Source organism: Jaculus jaculus, chromosome 4, assembly GCF_020740685.1.
Source record: "Jaculus jaculus isolate mJacJac1 chromosome 4, mJacJac1.mat.Y.cur, whole genome shotgun sequence".
In the NCBI taxonomy this organism is placed as follows: domain Eukaryota; kingdom Metazoa; phylum Chordata; class Mammalia; order Rodentia; family Dipodidae; genus Jaculus; species Jaculus jaculus.
Window position 1 is genome coordinate 34,282,074 of NC_059105.1, and position 19,503 is coordinate 34,301,576.

The following is a 19,503-nucleotide window of genomic DNA, read 5'->3' on the forward strand; positions in this document are numbered from 1 at the left end:
AGCAGGAGGCCGGCTGTCAGCAGACCCTGCTTGTGCCTGCCCTTCCCAAGAGAGAGCGCTTAATGTTTGCCCACCCTTGGCCAAAGTCAGCTTGAGTGGAGAAGAAACACATGGAGCCTATTACAGAAGCATCAACCTGTGGCTTGGGAAAGTCAGTCCTTCGTACTCACCATCCCCTCTCCTAGCAATTTCTGAAGGTCTATTTTTCCGTTCAAAAATACAGAGTAATTCAATATACCATAATTCCTCTCTAATGTTTATATGCACACTGTATCTCAGGAACCAAATTCCGCACACACACACAAAAAATCTTTTACAAAAAACAAGAGACAGAGAGAAGGGAAGGAACCATCAAAGAAACCTCAAATCAAACAAACCACTAGAAACAGTAAAATTATATTAAAAATAAACTTCTGAAATTTTGCAGCAGTACCCTTAAATTTTCATTTGGATTGCCATTTAGATGGAATCCCCACTCCCCAACAAGCTAGCTTTGTGAATCTAATATATTAACTCCCTATGTGTTCCCTTTTTGGCTTTCAAATTGTCTTAGACATGTCTTGGAAGATTCTCGACTTCTCCTTCTCTTTATGAAATAAAAACAAGTTCATTAAAATGTCAAGATGCTGTATTCAACTAACCCTGACCACTAGTGTCCCCCACCCACACAATATACAAAAGCGCATTCCCGAAAACATATGCATTAAATTATCATTTTTTCAGTCATACAACTTCAGCATTTAATTTTGGCTTTCTTCCCATTCTTCTTAGTAGCCATTTTTTTTTTCCTTTTTGATCCATCTATTTGCTCCAGGCAGGTCCTCTTGCTACCTGATGGCTGCATGTGCAGATTCAATAGATGGTACCATCAACCTATATCTTTATCTTCCTTCTCAAGTCTGTCCACTAATCTTCCCACATTTTGTTTAATGAACATTTAATAATGATAAGTAATTTACTAAAAATTGAGGCTGTCAAACTCAGAGTTCCAGCCAAAAATGCCAGGTGTTCCAAAATTTGTGGTTTATCAGGAATGTCCAAATACATAGTGACCTTAGTAGTGTAATTTAAAATATGACTTACTTTTGGGCTTTGCCAATGACCATTTTCTTCACTTTTTTACAATTTCATTCATTATCATTTTTATCTAGCTTGGATATGTTTAGAAGGGAACATGAAACTAGTACAGATTTCCTATGTGAAGAAATGATCCAAAATGAGGATCCCCTGGGTTTTGAGGTTGCCTTTTCACATTTCTGCCTTTGGCCCTATACTGTGCTAAGTCATAGAGGATGTGACATGCTGTCTTGTAGAAACATCCCTGTGACACTTTCTTTAATATATTTTATTTTTTATTATTTATTTGAGAAAGAGAGAGAGAGAGAGCAAGCACTAGGGCCTCCAGCTACTGCAAACGAACTCCAGCTGCATGCGCCACCTTGTGCATCTGGCTAATGTGGGTCCTGGGGAATCAAACCTGGGTCCTTTGGCTTTGCAGAGAAACACCTTAACTGCTAAGCCATCTTCTCTATCCCTGTGACACTTTCTCAAATCAGGGAAGTTTCAGTCATGGTTGACTGCTGAATGAACTTGACTATCATACTCTTCATGACCAAACCACCCAAATGACACCAGATGGTCACAGGACTCCCATGGGGACACATCTTCACAGTAGAAACTGTCATTTCTATGAAATCTAAGGCTGGGGATGGCTGTCCTTCAGGAAAAACAAGGCAGCGAGGGGTCAGCCATGGGACTTCCCTTTGGGCGCACCCTGATTTCTGCAGAGGGTTCACATCTGTGGGGCCATGCTCCATGTTACAATATCTGAATGCTTCTAGAAGGGTTGTAAACAGCTCCTACCCCAAGCCTCTGGGTGTTTGCAACTCGCTGACCCCTTCTCTGAGACCCCATTGACGTCTAACCCAGGAGGCTCAAGTCTATGACCAGTCAGTGGGTAGCCCCTCACCCTGACTGGTCCATGCCCATGCCATCCCACTTGTAATATGATGTCCACCTTAATCCTTACCGTCCTCAAAGCTGCAATTCTCCCCACACTCCGTGGCATCCTCGTCGATGGGATAGGGGGTGGTGGTCTCTTCACTCTTCACGGTGGGTCCCAGCGTCTCCACTGTGGGCTTTGAGTCTATGTAAAGGCAAAGGAAGAGGAGAGAATGCTACAGCAGGCTTCACTGGAGCCCAGAGGGGGTAAGATGCTAAAAAAAGACCTCAAAACATGAGCTGGCTGGCGAAAAGGAAAGTGAGATCCACACCTGTGCGCTAAACTCTGACGTCCCCTTTGTGCATTGTTGACTGAAGCCAAGAGCATTACCTCAGTCACGCGGGAACAATCTAGAGCTGCAACTGAGGCATGGGCCGAAACCCCCGTGCTCCTAACTCCACGTTAGAGGCCCCAAGCTCAGCACAAAACGCCATTTGTGGCGATGCTGACACCGAGGCAGGGTTAATCTACATCTGGACGTTCGATTTACGACAGATGCATGGAAAACGCTCACAAGGGACAGGACCGGTGCTCGCCAACACCGCTCTCAGAAGCTCCGTGGTTACTGCAGCGACTTTCCCTTATGCAGGAAACGGGCCTGAGCGGCGCTGGCGGGCGTCGCCGCTGGCTCCTCCTTCCTTACAAAACAGACTTTTCCTTTGCAGCTTTAACTCGCTTAGACAGGATTTTGTGGAACCAAAGCTAACCCTACAAAATGATCTGACCTGTGGGGCCTACCTGCAATAAAATAATCAGAAACAGAAGCCATTTTGTCACCAAAGCCGTCAGTGAACCAGCAGCTTGGGAAGCCCGACTCCAGACACTGTGTTTGCACAAACCTGGACAAATGGGAATTCGGATGTAAAGGGACTCAGACTAAGTGGAAGTAATTCCAGTGCCTCCGGAATCCAAATACCTCCAAGGAAGGCTCCTAGGGCTGGGAGGAGTCAGGAGTGGTGGAAATAACAGAGGAGAGGATCTTGCATGCCTCACCCAAAGGGGGCACCATGACTGGCTCCGCCCCAGCCCAAATCCCTACATACAATCTCCAGGCTTGCAAATGTTTGGCAACTTATTAAAAGTGTTATAACAAGGAGCATGCAATAAAAAGCTGGCTAAGCCAGGCCCGGCTGGAGGCAGTTGGATTTTTTTTTTTTTTAACCTGCGCTAGGTGAGTGTTTCACTGATCCATTCATCTGCTTGTTTATTTGCTAATGCCAGTCACTCATTCCTTAACCATTTGGGAAATGAATGGGGCTATGACTCAGGTCCTGGGGTGGGGTGGGAAGGATTCTGGAGACTGATGTTCAGGCCTGTGGATTGTGGGGTGGTGCGGGCATCGCAGAACTGCCCTCCAACTGGAAGTCAGGGCATTGTTCCTCCCATTTCTATACCTGCTCCTTCACACTATTGTATGTGATTAGACGCCTTTGTAGGGCACCCTTCAGGATACCATTTAATAAAGCCAGGAGCTGAAGGAAATTGCTAAATACGCTGAATAGCTTTTTCACGGTTGACTTCCCACCTTTCTGCTATTAAATACTATGTATGTAACCTCCCTTTGCCCGAGTCTGCCTCCTGCTCACAGGAAATAGCAAAATAACCTCGAAGTGTCCTAATTTGTAAGTTCAAATTTGTCACTGCGTCATCGAATCTCAAACTCAATTGTGAGGCCAACTATGGGCAGCAAGGCAAGGAGTAATCACTTGAAACACAAACAAACTGGCTAACAGGTGAGGCGGCCCTGTAAAATCATTTCGCTGCAGAAGTCCAAGCCAGCCCTTGAGAGTTTTCTCTTCGCCTTTTGGGAGGATGAAGACATGTACCAAGGGCGAGTCGCAGACACACATGGAAATTTGAAAAGTAAAAATAAAATAAAAATCAAGAACCCGTGACTTAAGTACTGTCCCTAAAGTGGTAGGGGGCAAACTGAGTCAGCTGGAGGGTGGGAGGCAAAGTGACATCCAGGGGCATTGGGAAGGGGGTGGGGCTGGTGAGGTGACAAGAGGACAGGGCGTGGAAATGACAGTGAGCAACAGGAGACAGCCTCCTCCGTGCCCACTGTTTGTGCTGGGCACTCTGAGGTAACTGCTCACCGAATAGCAGCGTTCCTCCAAAATTGAAACCAGATGTGAGAGACTTCAAAGAGAAAGGAGGTTGGGCAGAGGCTAACGCGCCTTGACTCTGATCTTCCGAGAGTCAGGCCTGGCTTTGAAATGGGAGACCTGTCGCTAACTATCACCAGTGCGATTTGGGGCAGGTTGGGGTTGGAGGGACAATGAGGGGGAAGAGGTCATTAGCAACTGTCCAGTTGGTCATAAAGCAGGGATAGCCAGGGAGGGCGAGAGAAGTGTGACTTGGTTCCGAGGTGGCTGAGAGACCTCTGGCAAGCGGCTTGCTCCTCTCTGGGGCTCAGTTTCCCTATATGCAAAAGGACAGGCATTTGGTTCTGTGGCTGTGGGTTGTTATGTACGACATCATTTTTAAAGTGTGAGCTGTGATATTTCACTGGGGTCACCTGACTGGGGGACCCTTTCCTTTCAGTTACATTTGCCTATGATTGGTTTGCTAGGTGCCAGGCAGCAAACTAAATATCTCATAGTCATTACTTTGCGTCATCCTTCTGATTGTAGGGCATCTAGATAGACCCACAACCCTATGTGCCATCTGAGAGATGAAGTCGCTTGTCCTGGGTTCTCCTGCTGCTGAGGGCTAGGTTTGAACCTGGCAGTCTAACTTTCTGGATTCGAAGCCCTTGCTCACGCACTCTTCCATACGCTCACACGTCTGCGTGCGCGCCTGTCGATGAACAGGACTGTGGCGGAGACTTATTTTAAACGGGGGCTCCTGGTCTCGCATGTTTGGGAACCACTCGCCTAACATTTCCTGGATCCTCTACCGCCTAAACCCCTGAGTCTAAAGGGCTGGAAACGAAGGTAGAAGGTGGGGTTCTCAGCACCTGTGAGGCACAGGTGACCCACAGACTGAAGGGACCCCCTCAGCCTCTTCCTTACAAAGGCAGTCAGTCTTCCTGCTAGGATATATTCATTGCGACTCTCTTCAGTGCCAAGGCCACAGAGGCTAACCTGGGCCTGATTCCCGACCTGCACGCCCCACAGGTCTCCTGCGTGTGCTCTCAGACAGCACACAGGCAGCACTTTTCTCCCTGGGAGCCAAAAGTACTTCCCTGACATGCCCTTATTAATCCTTCATGCCAGCCTGCTGCGTGAGCTGGTGACAGTTATGGCAGACAGCAAAATGGGGATACCTGGGGCCCTGTTGGGGAGGGGCAGGACGGCTCGGCCTACTGGCTGCTCCTGCTGGCACTGGGTTTGGCCCTGAGCTCCGGGTGGCTCCTGAGAACTCATTTTGGCAGGCTGTGCCCAGCTCTGTGGAGGAAGCAGGGCCAGTACCCGGAGGGCAGCTGGGTCTAAGAAGGGCGGGGCCCTCGGCCAGAAACGAGGGAGGGGGGAGCGTGCCTTACCCTCTCAGCGAGGATTTGGGGCGCTGCCCCAGGCCTCGGCCACTTGGCTGGGGAAGGAAGGAGCGCGGCTGGAAAGCAGCCACGGCCTTGCTTTCCACCAGACCCACCCCACCAGGGTCTCTCCCGAGCACCGCAATGCCTTTTACAGATGTGGCTTCGAAACGAAAACGCCGCCTGCGGGCTCCTGACATCTGGAGGCCAGATTCTGACATAAACCGATTACTATATTATCACGAGAGGTCTTTTCTCCCCTAAATCAACAGCCCCGGCCCTCCGGCCTGAAGAGTCAGGGTCTAATTGAATTTGGGTGGGTGTGTGCTGTGTGGTCATGACTTGTTTCTGAGAGAGCCGGGCTGAGGAGCTGAAGTGATCTTTTATAAAGGACAGCCCGCATTCCTCGACAGACCGCTCCACAGAGGTGGTCTAAGAAGACGACAGGGCTGTCCCTGCTCCCCCTTCCGGGGCATCCCAGGTTGTAAGATGGAGGGAGTGAGGCCCGGAGAGCAAAGTGGCCTCACCTGTCCAGTCGCAGCCCAGCACCTCCAGCCGCATTCCAATGCCTGCCGGTGACCACCTCTCGGGATACACCCGTACATACTGCGCTGGAACGGGGTCGAACCTTCGGATGTCGGGGGTGTCATAGTGCATGTTCCCTTCGAACAGCTGTAGGGAGACAGGTTGCTCAGTTCCACTTTGCGGGTGACGCCTCCCCATTCACCTTTTTGCCCACCACACCTCATCCAGACGATAGCTTCCCAACTGAGTCGTGTGACCTTACGGCCCATGCGAGCTTCCTTTTCAGACCCAGAAATACAGAAATCAGGGAGCATCAAAGCGGCAGTTGTCAGGGGCTGTCCTTTATCCTGGGTTGCACACTGAGAACTCAGGAAGAGCCAGGCTCTAAATGTGTTTTAAGCGGACCCTGGCCAGAGAGAAAGGGAAGGCAGGGCTGGCTGTCTTGATCCTCTGGAATTCCTTGCCATAGTATGAAAGTCATGTTTCTTTTTCTAATGCTTGTAAGTCTAGATTTAGAAAGTTCTTGAGTGGGCTGGGGATGTAGCTTAGTTGGCAGTTGGTGGGGCACTTAGCCTGCCTGAGTGAAGCAAAATAAATAAATAGATAATTCAGTTTTCTGAGATCCTAAAGAAAGGATGAATACTCCTGTCTGTATGCTAATGACATCATCCCCTGGTCACACATCAATGGCCTGAGGTTGCTTATTGGCTGCACTTTTACCAAAAGAAGCCTCACTTAGATGCTCAATGCATAAAACTAGAAACACTGGGCAAAAAGTCTGGTGGGGACCTTGCCAGGAGCCACTCATCCACGAGATGGGTAGGTGTTGGTGTGGCTAGGTGCTATGGTTGATTAGCCTGGGGGTCAGCCACTCTGCAAGGTGTCCAGGCAAGGCAGAGCAGGCCCTGACCCTGACCGAGATAACTGCCTTTCCCGAGACGAGCCGGGGTCAGCCGTCCCTGTGGAAGTCTGTGGACCAGCTTCTGCTGCACCCACTGCGGGGTCTGGTTTCCAGGTCTGGAGCCTTTTTGAGCCCCTGGAACTGTGAGCTGAGAGTTGGCATCAGGAATGCAAATGCTTGCGTGCTATAGGCAGGCAACATTCCTCTCCCTTCCGGAGCCCTGGTCTACAGACAGCGAGGGCTCACTTACAAGGGAGGACTAGGCAGCCCGGCCCTTCGGAAGGTGGATTTGACGAGGGGCAGAATCTTGCCACCCTCCTCCTGGGGGCTCCTGAGTTCTGGGTTGGAGGCCAGCCTCTGACGGCAGGGGGTGGGTGCCCTAGCCTGAACTTCTGGCCCATAAGTGAGTTTCTCTTGCTTCTTCCAGCCTCAGTATGAGAGGTGGGAAGGTTCTGAGCAATGAAGACAAGAAGATACAAAGCAGAGCAGCACCACTCAGAAAAATCAGTTATTTTTGGAAGTAAACCCTACTTTCTTATAGTTTGGCCTCCAACCACCACATCCCCTTAGGATGTCAGGCCAATTTCAAGGAAATTGTCTGAAAGGGGCTGTACAGGGTGTTGAACTTCATAAACAGGCCGAGTTGAAGAGTGGTTAGGTGTCTGCGTTTTGGAGTCAGAATTTTGGTTTCTGAATCATGGCTCAACCACCAAGAAACATCACAACCCCATTATTACAGTAATTCTTAGTTCCATTACATCTAAAATGGGAGTGACAAAAGGACTGGCCTTTTAAGGAGGGTATGGGGATTAGAAGGGAATCTAGGGGCTGTAGAGATGGCTTAGCAGTTAAGGACTTGCCTGTGTGAAGCCTAAGGACCCAGGTTCGATTCCCTAGGACCCACATAAGCCAGATGAACAAGGTGGAACATGCATCTAGAGTTCATTTGCAGTGGCTGGAGGCCCTAGTGTACCCATTCTCTTTCTCTCTCTCTCTCTCAAATAAACAAAATAAAATAGCAGAATGTTAAAAAAACAAAAAGAAGGCATCTAGGGCTGGGGTGCTGGCTCAGGCAGTAAAGTGCTTGCTGCACGGAGGTGAGGGCTGAGTTTAGATCCCCATCATTCACGTAAATGCCAGGGTGTGGGAGTGCTCTGCTCTCCTGTAATCCCAGCAGCTGAGAGGCAGAGACAGGCAGACTCCGGGGACAAGCTGGCTAGCTAGACTAGGCAAATCCGTGAGCTCTGTGGTCCAGTGGAAGAACGCGCCTCCATACAGTAGGGTAGAGAGCAACTGAGGAAGGTAATCATGCCAGCCTCTGGCCTCCACATACCTGTGTACATGTGTGCCCATGCATTCACATGCACAGGTGCTCGCACACATATAAACAGGTATGCATATACTTACACACCACACACATTCACACCTGCCAATAAATGAAGGACTCAGGCTACAGAGATGGCTTAGTGGCTAAGGCACCAAAGAACCCAGATTCCATTTCCCAGGATCCACATAAACCAGATGCACAAGGTGGCACATGCGTCTGGAGTTCATCTGCAGTGGGCCAAAGGCCCCGGTGTGCCATTCTTTCTGTCTCTTTCTCCCTCCCCACCCCCCATCTCTCTCTCTAATAAATAAATAAAAATAAAATGAAATAAAATATAAAAGAGGGGCTCTAAGTGAACTATTAAGTACTGGGTCTAACACAAAGCAGTTTCTGAACTGACACTTGTTTAATTGGGATGTTGGGGTTTGGTGAGAGTGGTTAGATGAGAAATCAGCTCTCCACTCCCTGCACTCCACTTTACCTCTGTCTGGGGTAACAGAGTTCTCCAGAAACGGCCTACCTTTGGCTGCTGAGTCCTGGGGTCTTGGATGTATTCCCAATCCTTGCCACTTAGGCTGTAGGAGACTTTGAACTTGCGTACAAACGCCCTGGCTTCCACAGCAGTGATGCTGTCTCCTCCACGGGCTCCCTGGATGATGACACCTTTCACCGTCTTCGGTGTTCCCAGGTCCACCTGAAGCCACTCCTCACCTGGCTGGGCCTGAGGGATCCGAGGGAACCAGCCTGAGCGGCTGCTAACCAGGCGGGCTGCACTGGGGCTCCAGAGGTACTCGCGTGTGGAAGAGGCAGAGATCTGCGTATCAGCGATGAGGCCCGAGAGCATCCCCAGCATGTTGGAGCAGGGAGCATCTGCGAGAGGCAAGGAAAACATGAGTTGTCGTGGCTCACCCTCACTAACTGCACACCCTCCCCATTAACCAGCTGTGGAATCTTTAGGTCAAATGCTTTTCTTTTCTTTCTTTCTTTCTTTCTTTCTTTCTTTCTTTCTTTCTTTCTTTCTTTCTTTTTTTTTTTTTTTTTAGGTTTGCATAGTACTGTAGCTCACAGCCTGAACTTGGAACTAGAGTGTTTGGGCTCATGGCTACTCTGCCATCGACTATGCAGATGATCTTGGCCAAATCATTTAATTTCTGCATGCCTCTGTTTTCCAGAGTCTAAAGGGGAGTTAATAGCGGTCCATACTTCTTGGGTCTTGTGAGGACTCAGTTACTAGAGAACAGCCTTATAGAATACTGCAGGCATACCTAAGTATCCAGTGACTGTTAGCCATTTGCATTTACAGTTCTAGCTAAGGATTCTGGGAACGTGTGTCTGAACATCCATCCATGACACCTCTCCTCACTGACCCTCTCAAGGATGGTGAGAGCCGGGGAGCTCAGGTTTAGACTGGATGAATGGTTTCCCGGGAGACCATTTTGACTGCTTCCTGGGACAGTACCAGGTCTTCATTTTCACATGTGTCATCATACTTCTCTACAGCCTTGCATTCTTCCCCAATGCTGCTTCCACCACTTGAAATGCTTCTCTTTTAATTGCTAGATTTACTCACCCAAAGGTGTGAGGGTCACATTATCAGAATATTCCCAAACTTTCAGTCCACACTATTTTAGGTCTTGTCAGTCACGTGTCAGAGCCCCCTCCATTGTCCACTAGTCTGAAGGTTCTAGGACAACAGAGGCCTCATCTTTCCTGTTCTCTTATTTATGGAGATAAAGGCCCAGTGTGGGGCCTCACACCCACTTGGTGGCATGAATGAGGGGGTCAGGAATACACTGATTGGTGTCAGGCAAGGCGGGGTCTTGCAAATGAGATGGAGATAAAATAAAAGGATTCTTCAGGTTGTCCCCCTTCTTCTAATTCAATGGTTCTTTTCTTTAAATCTTTCGGGAAATGTCTTAATCAAATCCTTGTTTATTAGCCTTTGGTGGCTTGGAACAGCAACACAGAAGAGAGAGAAGACAGTCCCTGGGTGAGATTAGGATGAGCCACCCTCTAAACCAGACCTTTGTAGAAAAGTAATGAGCACAGAATTTGTACGGAAACTAAACTCTGGGTACCATCTCCTAGTTGGGTCATTTTGGTCAAATTATTGCCTCTTTGAGTCTCAGGTTTTGTATTGGCTTCATTTTACACAGATATTATAAAGGGTAGGCAAGATAACAGACAAAAAAAAAAAAAGGGATGTAAAAAAAAAGAGGGAATGTACAAATATAGGATGTTTGAACTAGAAACTCAAACAGGGTCTCACTGTGGCACCCTCTGTACCGAGCTGGCGTAGACAGACACATGGATGGCCAGTGAAGATGCTTCCAGGTCAAAGAAGCAACTTGCCTTTCTGAGTAGAGTCAAAAGACAAAGAGTAGTGGCTGCCCATAAATGACTGTTGCTAGTCCAGTCATTATGGTCCCTCAACTAGCCTCAAGTCATGACCACTGCCAAGTACTTTTTTTTTTTTTTTTTGAATTTTCAAGGTAGGGTCTCACTCTAGCCCAGGCTGACCTGGAATTCACTATGAAGTCTCAGGGTGGCCTAGAACTCATGACAATCCTCCTACCTCTGCCTCCTGAGTGCAGGAATTAAAGGCATGCGCCACCACACCCGGCTTTTTTTTTTTTTTTTTTTTTTAAGGTTTAGAGAGACTTTTTTACTAGATTAAGAGAAGAAAAGTACAGAGAGATCCTACCATATGGAAGGCAGGTGGGGGGAGAGAGCCTACATAGGAATCGGGGTGCCCCCCGACCTCAGCTCAACAGGGCTGAGATGAGAGGGGCTTGCCAGAACAGGGACCTGGAAGTTCGGGAAAGACGAAACAAATAAACAAACAAACAAAAAGACTAATTTTCCCATTTTTCTTCATGAGGTGCCGCTTGTTTTTCCTCTGCTAGTTGACCTCAATGTCTCCTCCTTGAGGAAGTTCTGCTTGGCCCCTAGGCTGGGTGAAGCCCTCTACAACGAACTTCCACATCATGAGTCCGGATCCCAGATATTTATTAGATATTTAATGTAGGTTTGGCTTCACATCTATTTATGATCTTGCTTGTTATTAATCTGTCTGCTCATCGGGCCCATATGCCCATGCAGAACTGGGTCTGATGTTCTCACATTGTGCCCACAATGCTCTCCACGCTTACAGGAGGCAGCAAAGATTATTATTTGAGAACAGAGGCCTTGGACTCAAATTACTTGGAATCAAAGTCCGGTTCCACCATTTACTCGCCTACATATTTAACTCTTGGTTAATGCCTCATCTGTAAAGTGAGGGGAATAAAAACTAAGCCGTAAGTATAATGAAAGATAACACATCTTAGGTGAATCATGTTCAGGAAATGTTAGCTAGTAGAAATATCATAAGCCTGGAAAAGACATGATACTGGATGCAGGGCTGGGATGTGGCTCAGTTGGTATAGTGTTAGCCTAACATGAAAGAAGCCCTGGGTTCTATATCCACCACCACACAAACTGGATGTGGTGGTGAGTGCCTAGAATCCTAGAATTCAGAAAGCGGAGGCAGGAGGACCAAAAGTTCAAGGTCATTCTCAGCTACATATTGAGTTTGAGGCCTCAGATGCATGAGACCCAAACTACCAAAACAATCAAACAAACAAGCAAAAAAAAAAAAAAATCCCATAAAATGTAAAAGAATATACCAAGAAACCTGCGGGATAGATGAATGCGTGAAAGATGAAGTCTGGTAGGCCTTGAGCTCTTGAGCTAGTACTTTTGGGAAGATCACATGATGCAATCACACATGGTGTGAAAGGGTAAGGAAGCCCAGGCCGGTTCCCCGCCTCCCCGATCTCACTGGAGGTCCCCTCACCTGTAACCCGGCAGCCGAAGAGCTCCAGCCGGAGGGCAATGCCCAAGTGCCAGGTCTGCGGGCGGATCCTCACAAACCTCGTCAGCAGGGGCGTGTGGAGCTTGTTGAGAACCACCTCGGCTGCGTCGTTGTTGGCCTGAAATACCTGCAACGTAAGACATAGAACTACGTTACCGCAACACCTGCTCGGAGAGTAGCCACTCGAGCCGTCCCTGAAAGGGGTGACAACATTCCTTCAGCTTAAAATAATCAGTGGGGTGGTTGTTTTGAATCTTTTAGGCCACACTGTGGAAAAAAAAAATCTCATACTACCCCAACTTGAAAACAAACATACTCCACAAAACCTCTTGGAGGGAAGGAATATTTTGCCTCTGGCTGAGAGCAAGCAGAGGAAGGAGCCTCCAGAAGCTTAGAAAGTAAAAAGAACCTCTTGATGCACGTGTCATTTTGTAGGACCAGCAGGCCTCCCACGTTACCTTGAACTTGACACCCCCACGTCCTTACGTGGTAGGCACATAGGAGTATTTACAAGACCTCGCGTAATTATCAACTGCTCATGGATGTTTGTGTTAGTTCCTCAGACACTTTCCTGCTCCACAATGAGTGAATGAGAGGTTGGGGAGAGGGAGGGGCCGCTGTCAGTCAGCACTTCTTTCTTAGCTCCCTCTGTTCTTTGTTGTAGGGTCAGGGTTGCAGGCAGCTCCTCAGAGTTCGGCTCTAACTTCCTCTCGCTGTAGTCCTCATCCTGCAGTGAAATGCATCCCTGTCCCCAGCTGAACAAAGTGTCTCTTATGGGAGGAAAGGCTTTCTGGAGAGACTTCTGATCCAACATGGTGGGCACAAGCCTTGGCTTACCAGATGGCCCCAATCAATAACTGCCATCTGGACCTTATGCTTTTTTTGGGCTGTCCGTTAAAATGAGAAGTAACTAGAGCAAGTATATTTGAGTTGCTCTTGGTTTCCCTGGACAAGGGGGGCGGGGGAACCAACCGGCCAACTGTTATTTCTAAATCATGCTTGTCACGCTACAACAAACAAGAGACCCTGTAAATCAACTCATGACCAGTCTTTCTGATAACCGGTGCTTTCTCTTGTGCAAGGGAACTAGATCCTTTGACTCTCATTGGTTAGGATCTGCCTCTATCATGGGCATGGACAGGACCGGGACGAGACAAGTGGGGGCCGGGCGTGGTGGTGCACACCTTTCATCCTAGCTCGCAGGAGGCAGAGGTAGGAGGATCACTGTGAATTTGAGGCTAGACAGGGCGGGGAGTACATAATGAATTCCAGGTCAGCCTAGGCTAGAGTGTTAAAAGACAAGTGATACAATCCCCACTTTATTGATGAAGGAACTGAGGTTCCAAGATACCTGTGTGGATCCATGGCTTTGGAGCCTGTGATTTCCACGGCTAACATGTATTTTGCTGCATCTGCAGCATTTATAGTGATGGCCAGCAGGCATGGTGGCTAAGCTTGGCCTCTGATCATGAGCTGAACGGAAGTAGAGTCACCGCTGCCCAGTGATGGGAGTCCAGGGTGAGTTTATAATCCCACCATATAATGGCTTTAGGTAACAGCAAAGTGCAGAACTCAAGTTTAGAGGCAGTAAACAATGTAGTTCTTTCCTTTTTCCTTATGAACTATGAACCCCACTACTTGACAACCTTGAAACCTCCACACTTCCCATTTTCTAAGGTCAAAAGTGAGAACTAGTTAAGAACACACCACTGGTAGTGGGATAAAGGTTAACAGACATTGTATTTTTTTTTTGCCACCCAGTGAAGGGAAGTGACTTGTTTGAGTCAGAAAAAGAAGGAAGCTGGTATTCATCAACTTACTGTTGCTTGACTTGCAGTGTGAAAACCAACTCATCCGAGAGGCTCCCAGTCAGCCACCCGGCTCCCTGTGCCCTTTGCTTCCTGGAGAGCCCTCCCACACGGGCCCTAAAGGCTGTCAGCGTCTCCCCGCCCCATGGCCACCTTGCTGACAGCAGAGAGCACAGGGGAGGGCTTGGTGGCCCCTCCTCTCGCCCAGGTTTGATCCTGCTTCCCGGTGGACGGTGAGGGAGGATGAGCAGTGAGAAGACAAAGTCAGCAAGGAAAGAGAAAGGCCCTGGCTCCTAATCTTTGAGAGAACAGCCTCCAGGAAAGGACTGGCCTCGCCATTCCCGTTCCTGGCTTCCTTGGTGAGGTAAAGGCTCCACGGCATTGAGAAAGGGCTGGAGAAACTGAATCCAGAGAAAAGAGATGAATCAGTTCTCCTAGAATTCAGCAGGAGACAGACAGAGCTTTCTGTTTGTTTTGTTTTGTTTGGGCAAGGAAGAAGCAAATGTGGCGCTTTGCTGATTGCAGACGGGTGCTGTGAACAGCAGGGGCCACCTCTGGGTGCTGCCTGCAGATGGGGATGGTGACTGTGTGTGTGGCCTCCACCAGGAGATGCTGAGGGGCCCATATGGGAGGGGGGCTTTAGTTGGTGTGGAAATACATAACTGGAGAACTGAGTGGATTTGAACTTGTACTCAGCTGCTAATCTGTAGCATGCACACACCATGCTGGTACCATTTAGAAACACAGCATGGCTTATGTGTTTTTAATATCCAATTTTGTCTTATCTGACCATCTTCATTTCTCAGCCTTGGCAGACAACCCCAAGCAAGCTTTTCTTTCCTCTTTTTCCTTTTTTCCCACTTTTCCTGGGATAGGGTCTCACTTTGTAGCCTAAGCTGGCCTGGAACTGCTGTTTGTGACCTCCTGCCTCAGCCTCTCAAGTGCTGTGATTATACATATGCAGCACCATGCCTGACTCTCTTCCTGCCTCCCCTTTTAAAAAACTATTCATTTATTTGCAATCAGAGAGAGAGAGAGAGAGAGAGAGAGAGAGAGAGAGAGAGCAAGAGAAAAACAGACAGACAGAGAATGGGCACACCAGGGCCTCCAGCCACTGCAGACAAATTCCAGATGCATATGTCCCCTTGTGCATCTGTTTTATGTGAATCTTGGGGAATCGAACCAAAGTCCTTTGGCTTTGCAGGCAAGTGCCTTAACCACTAAGCCATCTCTCCAGCCCACCATGTACTTCTCTTTTCTTTGTGTTTATGGTATGTGAGTATGTGTGTATGTGTGTGTGTGTGTGTGTGTGTGTGTGTGTGTGTGTGTATGTGTGTGTGTGTATGTGTGTGTAGGCATGGAGGATAGAGGTGGGTACTGAGTGTCTTCCTAAGCGGGTTTTTGAGAGTCTTGCACTGAGCCTAAAGCTCACTGATTCTTCTAGACTAGCTAGCCAGCAAGTTCTAGATTTCCTCTTGTCCCTGCCTCCCCAGGGCTGGGATTACAGGTGCATGCTGCTATGCCAAGCTTTTCCATGGCTGCTAGAGACCCGAGCCCAGGTCCTCATGCTTGTGTCTCAAGGACTTTTCCCACTGAAGCATTTCCCCAACCCTCTTTCCTCCTTAAGGAAGTGACCATGGACTATCTGGACTAGCTTTGTGGTGGGCAGTCCAGGCAGGCATGGGGCTGCATGTGAGCATGGGGCTACACACACTCAAGTGCCCCTGCCAGAAAGGGTCTGAACTTCCCGTGGGTGCATGTGACCACAGGCTCTGGGTGAATGTCCCTGCAACCCCTGCCCACAGTGGCATCTGTGAGGAAGAGAGGCAAGGGCATGGTTGATGTCTCCCAGGCCCTCCATGTGCAACTAACATGAAACTTCATTTTGTATTCCATTTTGCTCCTTGCCCCACGCTTGGAATCAAATAAAGTGTCTTTTCAGTGTAGCATTAAATTACTCTTTATGTTTGCAAGAGTAGTTCCTTACTGGTTTTCTGTTTACCTTTTACCTTCTGCTTCTATCAGACCCTTCACTGAAGGAACAGCACCTTTCTTAACATTTCCATACACCTTCCTGACTCTCAGTATGACAATGTGAACAAAACAAAACCCATTACTTCATCAGGAGCCTGGAGCCAGGCTCGGCTGCTAATTAGCTCAGAAGGTGGACAATCATTTCTTCCCTTGAGTCCCAATTTGCTCCTCTGTTCAATGAGGGGACTGCGTAAGTTGATTTGTTAGGTCCTCTCTGGTCTAAGCCTTTTTCCACAACAGTTTTCGTGGCTTGAACTCCTCCAAGAATGTTCACTTTGTAAAAGAGCATTTGAGTTACCCCTTGTCCCTTAGAACCTAAGTGCTTTTATGGACAAGTGCTGTGGAGTTTTAAAACACTTCAAATAGTACCCGGAGCACACAGAGAGTGCTCCATTCACAGGGAGTCTGTGCCTTGTTGATGTGTCGGTTCAATAACAGTTCAAATTATTAATAACCAAGAGTAATGAATAACAACGCCTTAGTCCTTACATATTGTCTTTCACCCAAAGATATCAAAGTGCAATTTATGAAAATCCATTTTTAATGAAATATTAAGCAGTTTCTATTTCTCCTGACCCAATGGATTTACAAGGTCTCTATTTTTCTCACTGCATCTCACCTATTTATAGCTGGTAAATGCTATCATATATTATACATCTTTATGACTTTCTCAATGCTTCTGTGGTTTTAGAATCACCCTTCATATGTTTTCTGATCAAATTCCCTAAGATGGATTCTTGGCTTCCAGTCTAGGCAATGCAAGGTAAGGGGTTGTGTGTGCCTGGGAAGTGATGCCAGGAAATTGGTTTTATTCCCTATTCTCTGCCGACTTACTGAATCACTGTAGGCAAATCAATATACCTGAGATACCTTCATTTCTCCTTCAGGAAAATAAAGTCAATTATAGGCTTGCAGATAGACACTAAAATTTGCCAGCCCTTTCCACTGGCTCCAATGGCTGCATAATATCCAAGCCAAATATTGGAGTGGAAGCTAAGTCAGAAGTAACAAATGAGTCTTTGGACAATTGAGAGAGTTCAAGTTCCAAAAGATATTCGCTCCCAAGTTTCATCTGTGGCCAAAATGAGTCAAGCCCAAGTGGTGAGGAGTCTATAATGTTGAGAAAAGCCAACAGATTGTATATACATGTACATATATGTTTATAGATAGATAAATATGTATATTATATGTATATTATATAAATATTATATATATATATTTATTTATATCTCAGATATAATTATATCAAGCAGAATGATAGAATTTTAATATCTGCTTTAAAAGCTAGATGTTGGAAAGGATATATATTTTATTAATTTTAAAAGAAAAATACTAATATGGTTGCTTTACTACCCAAAGGCAAACCAAGAGTGGGCTCAAGCAGACCCTAGCTCTCTGAGAAGATTACAAAGCTGTAACTATTAAATATTATCTATGTGTTTATTAGCAAAGAATCTATGTTGAACAGAAAGATTTCTTGAAGTGTAACTCTTTAAACCAAGTTCAAAAGCCAATTCAGGGCACAAAGTGGTTCGGTAATCCATCTGGTACCTCACTGAATGCTGAACATAATCCAACATTTTCAATTAATTCTTGAGGCCTTTTTTTTTTTTTCTTTCAGGAAAATGGAATCTGAATACTAGCAGTATTTCACGGATTTTCTGATTTGCACCTCTGGGAGAGGGGAGGTTTCTGCCAAGTCAACCAGCTGCTGCCTGCCATGCTAGTTTGGTTTCATCTGCACCCCCAGGAGAAGACGAGTAGATGTGTTGATCATGGCCGTGACTATACAAGGCTTCGACTACATGGACTATATAATTTTTTTTGCATGTGTGTGTGTGTATGTTGTGTGTGATGTGGTACGTGGCACATGCACTTCTGTATAGACGTGTGTCCTATGCACACCTCTGTGCCAAAGGTTTGTACATTTGTGCCAACTCATCCTTATCACTTATCCATATGTTTTCTTGAGATAGGGTCTCTCCCTTAACACTGAGCTGCTGTTTGTTTGTTTGTTTGTTTTTCAGTCAGCAAGACCCAGTGATTCTCTGGTCTCCTGCCCCCATGGGACTGGGTTACAAATGTGTGTAGCCATGCCTAGCTTTTGAGGTAGGTCCCAGGGAATCAAACTCAGGTGGTCTCAGGCCCCCAGCTCAAGAAGCAAGCGCTCTTACCCCATGAGCCATATCCCCACTTCCCCAGACTCTGTGTGTGGTGCAGGGTGGGGTGTGGTGTGTGTGTGTGTGTGTGTGTAGGCATGCCCATTCTTTCTATCTCTCTTCTATCTCTCTCTGCTTGCAAATAAATAAATAAGAATATTAAAACAACATCCAGTCCTCTAGCTAGATAGCTTCGCTGATGGCATTTGAGGTCCTCTTTCTTTGTTTTCCATTTTCAGTCTTTGCCACCTCTCTTTCGCTGGACTTCCTTGGCTCTCCTTTGAGGACAGGCAAGGACTCCGGCTCTGTTGAGCACAGTGCGCGCGGGGGCCGCCCTGCTCCCCAGGCTCTCAGGAGGAGGGTTTTCTGCCTGGTTCCCCTCTATCTTATACATCATCAGTCTTTGCTACTAGTGCCCATGTGCCCAGGATTGTGTAGGCGCTAAAGGTTTTCCCACCTGTCTCAGGGGACAAAGGAAAAACTATGGCAAAGTCTTGGAGCTCCTGGGAACAGAAATACTGAGCAGACCCAGAGACTATTCAGCCTGCCTAAGTAAGGTAGGTCCTTTGGTGGACAAGTCACTCCTCACATGAGTACTGGGTCTGGTTAGAAAAGGGCTTTTGTTTTTCACGTGTACACACCTATCTCTTCACTACTTAGGTGCGACCCACTGTTTACATCTTTGTGGGATGTAAATGTATGAACTCTCCCAACTCCAAGGACTACAAATTAAAGCAGGAGAAATTTTCAAAGATGACGCCACGCTGGAGCCCTGAGGTAGAAACTTGTGCAGGAGATGTTCTTCCTTTCACAAGAAATAAATATTTTTCTCCACTAATAAATGTTTCATTGCATCTTAAGTTCTCCTTTTCAATCTGCTTGGCACAGTTCCTCAAGGAGGAGGAGAACAAAGCAGGCAGAAAAGAAGGGTGATGGGAACTGCGGGGCAGAAACTGGGAAGCCACTGTCATGGTTAGGAAATGAGTCTCGGAAACATTTGTACCAACTCATCCCCATGTGAGACCCAGAGCCGGTCCCCCCGCCCCCGCCCCTCTCCCTCACATTTCCTCCCATGCCCGCCATCGGGTCTGCACATAAAAATAAATGGTTAATCAATGAATGCCATCCTGTTTAATTAATTTGTTGTACCAAACAGGCAGAGGGAGGGGCTGTGGCACTGGGGGAAAATAATGTTAAGGTAATGGTTCCCCCCCAGCCCGGTTTGTAAATCACAGTCTTGACATTTCTCTCTTAAAGCTCCTCCTTAAAGACTATAAATTTTTTTTTTTTTACAGCTGCCTTCATTCTAGTAGGTGTGGGAACTTATCCAGGTACAGAATCAGAAGGATGTGTCTATATGTGTGTATACATATAACAGAGAGAGAGAGAGAGAGAGAGAGATATCAGTGTAAGGGA

At 47.2% G+C, this 19,503-nt stretch overlaps 1 protein-coding gene across 4 annotated transcripts in view; it reads right to left on the minus strand.

The window, feature by feature from the left end:
• Nucleotides 1–19,503, minus strand: part of Nrp2 (neuropilin 2) — a 123,515-nt gene that overhangs the window by 48,891 nt on the left and 55,121 nt on the right. For all 4 annotated transcript variants that reach the window (XM_004653555.2, XM_004653554.2, XM_004653558.3 and 1 more), the window contains exons 8-11: nt 12,069–12,213; nt 8,751–9,100; nt 6,005–6,149; nt 2,030–2,146 (exon numbers count right to left, since the gene is read on the minus strand). In XM_004653555.2, coding sequence (XP_004653612.1) covers nt 2,030–2,146; nt 6,005–6,149; nt 8,751–9,100; nt 12,069–12,213 — 757 coding nt within the window. The remainder of the gene's footprint in view (nt 1–2,029; nt 2,147–6,004; nt 6,150–8,750; nt 9,101–12,068; nt 12,214–19,503) is intronic.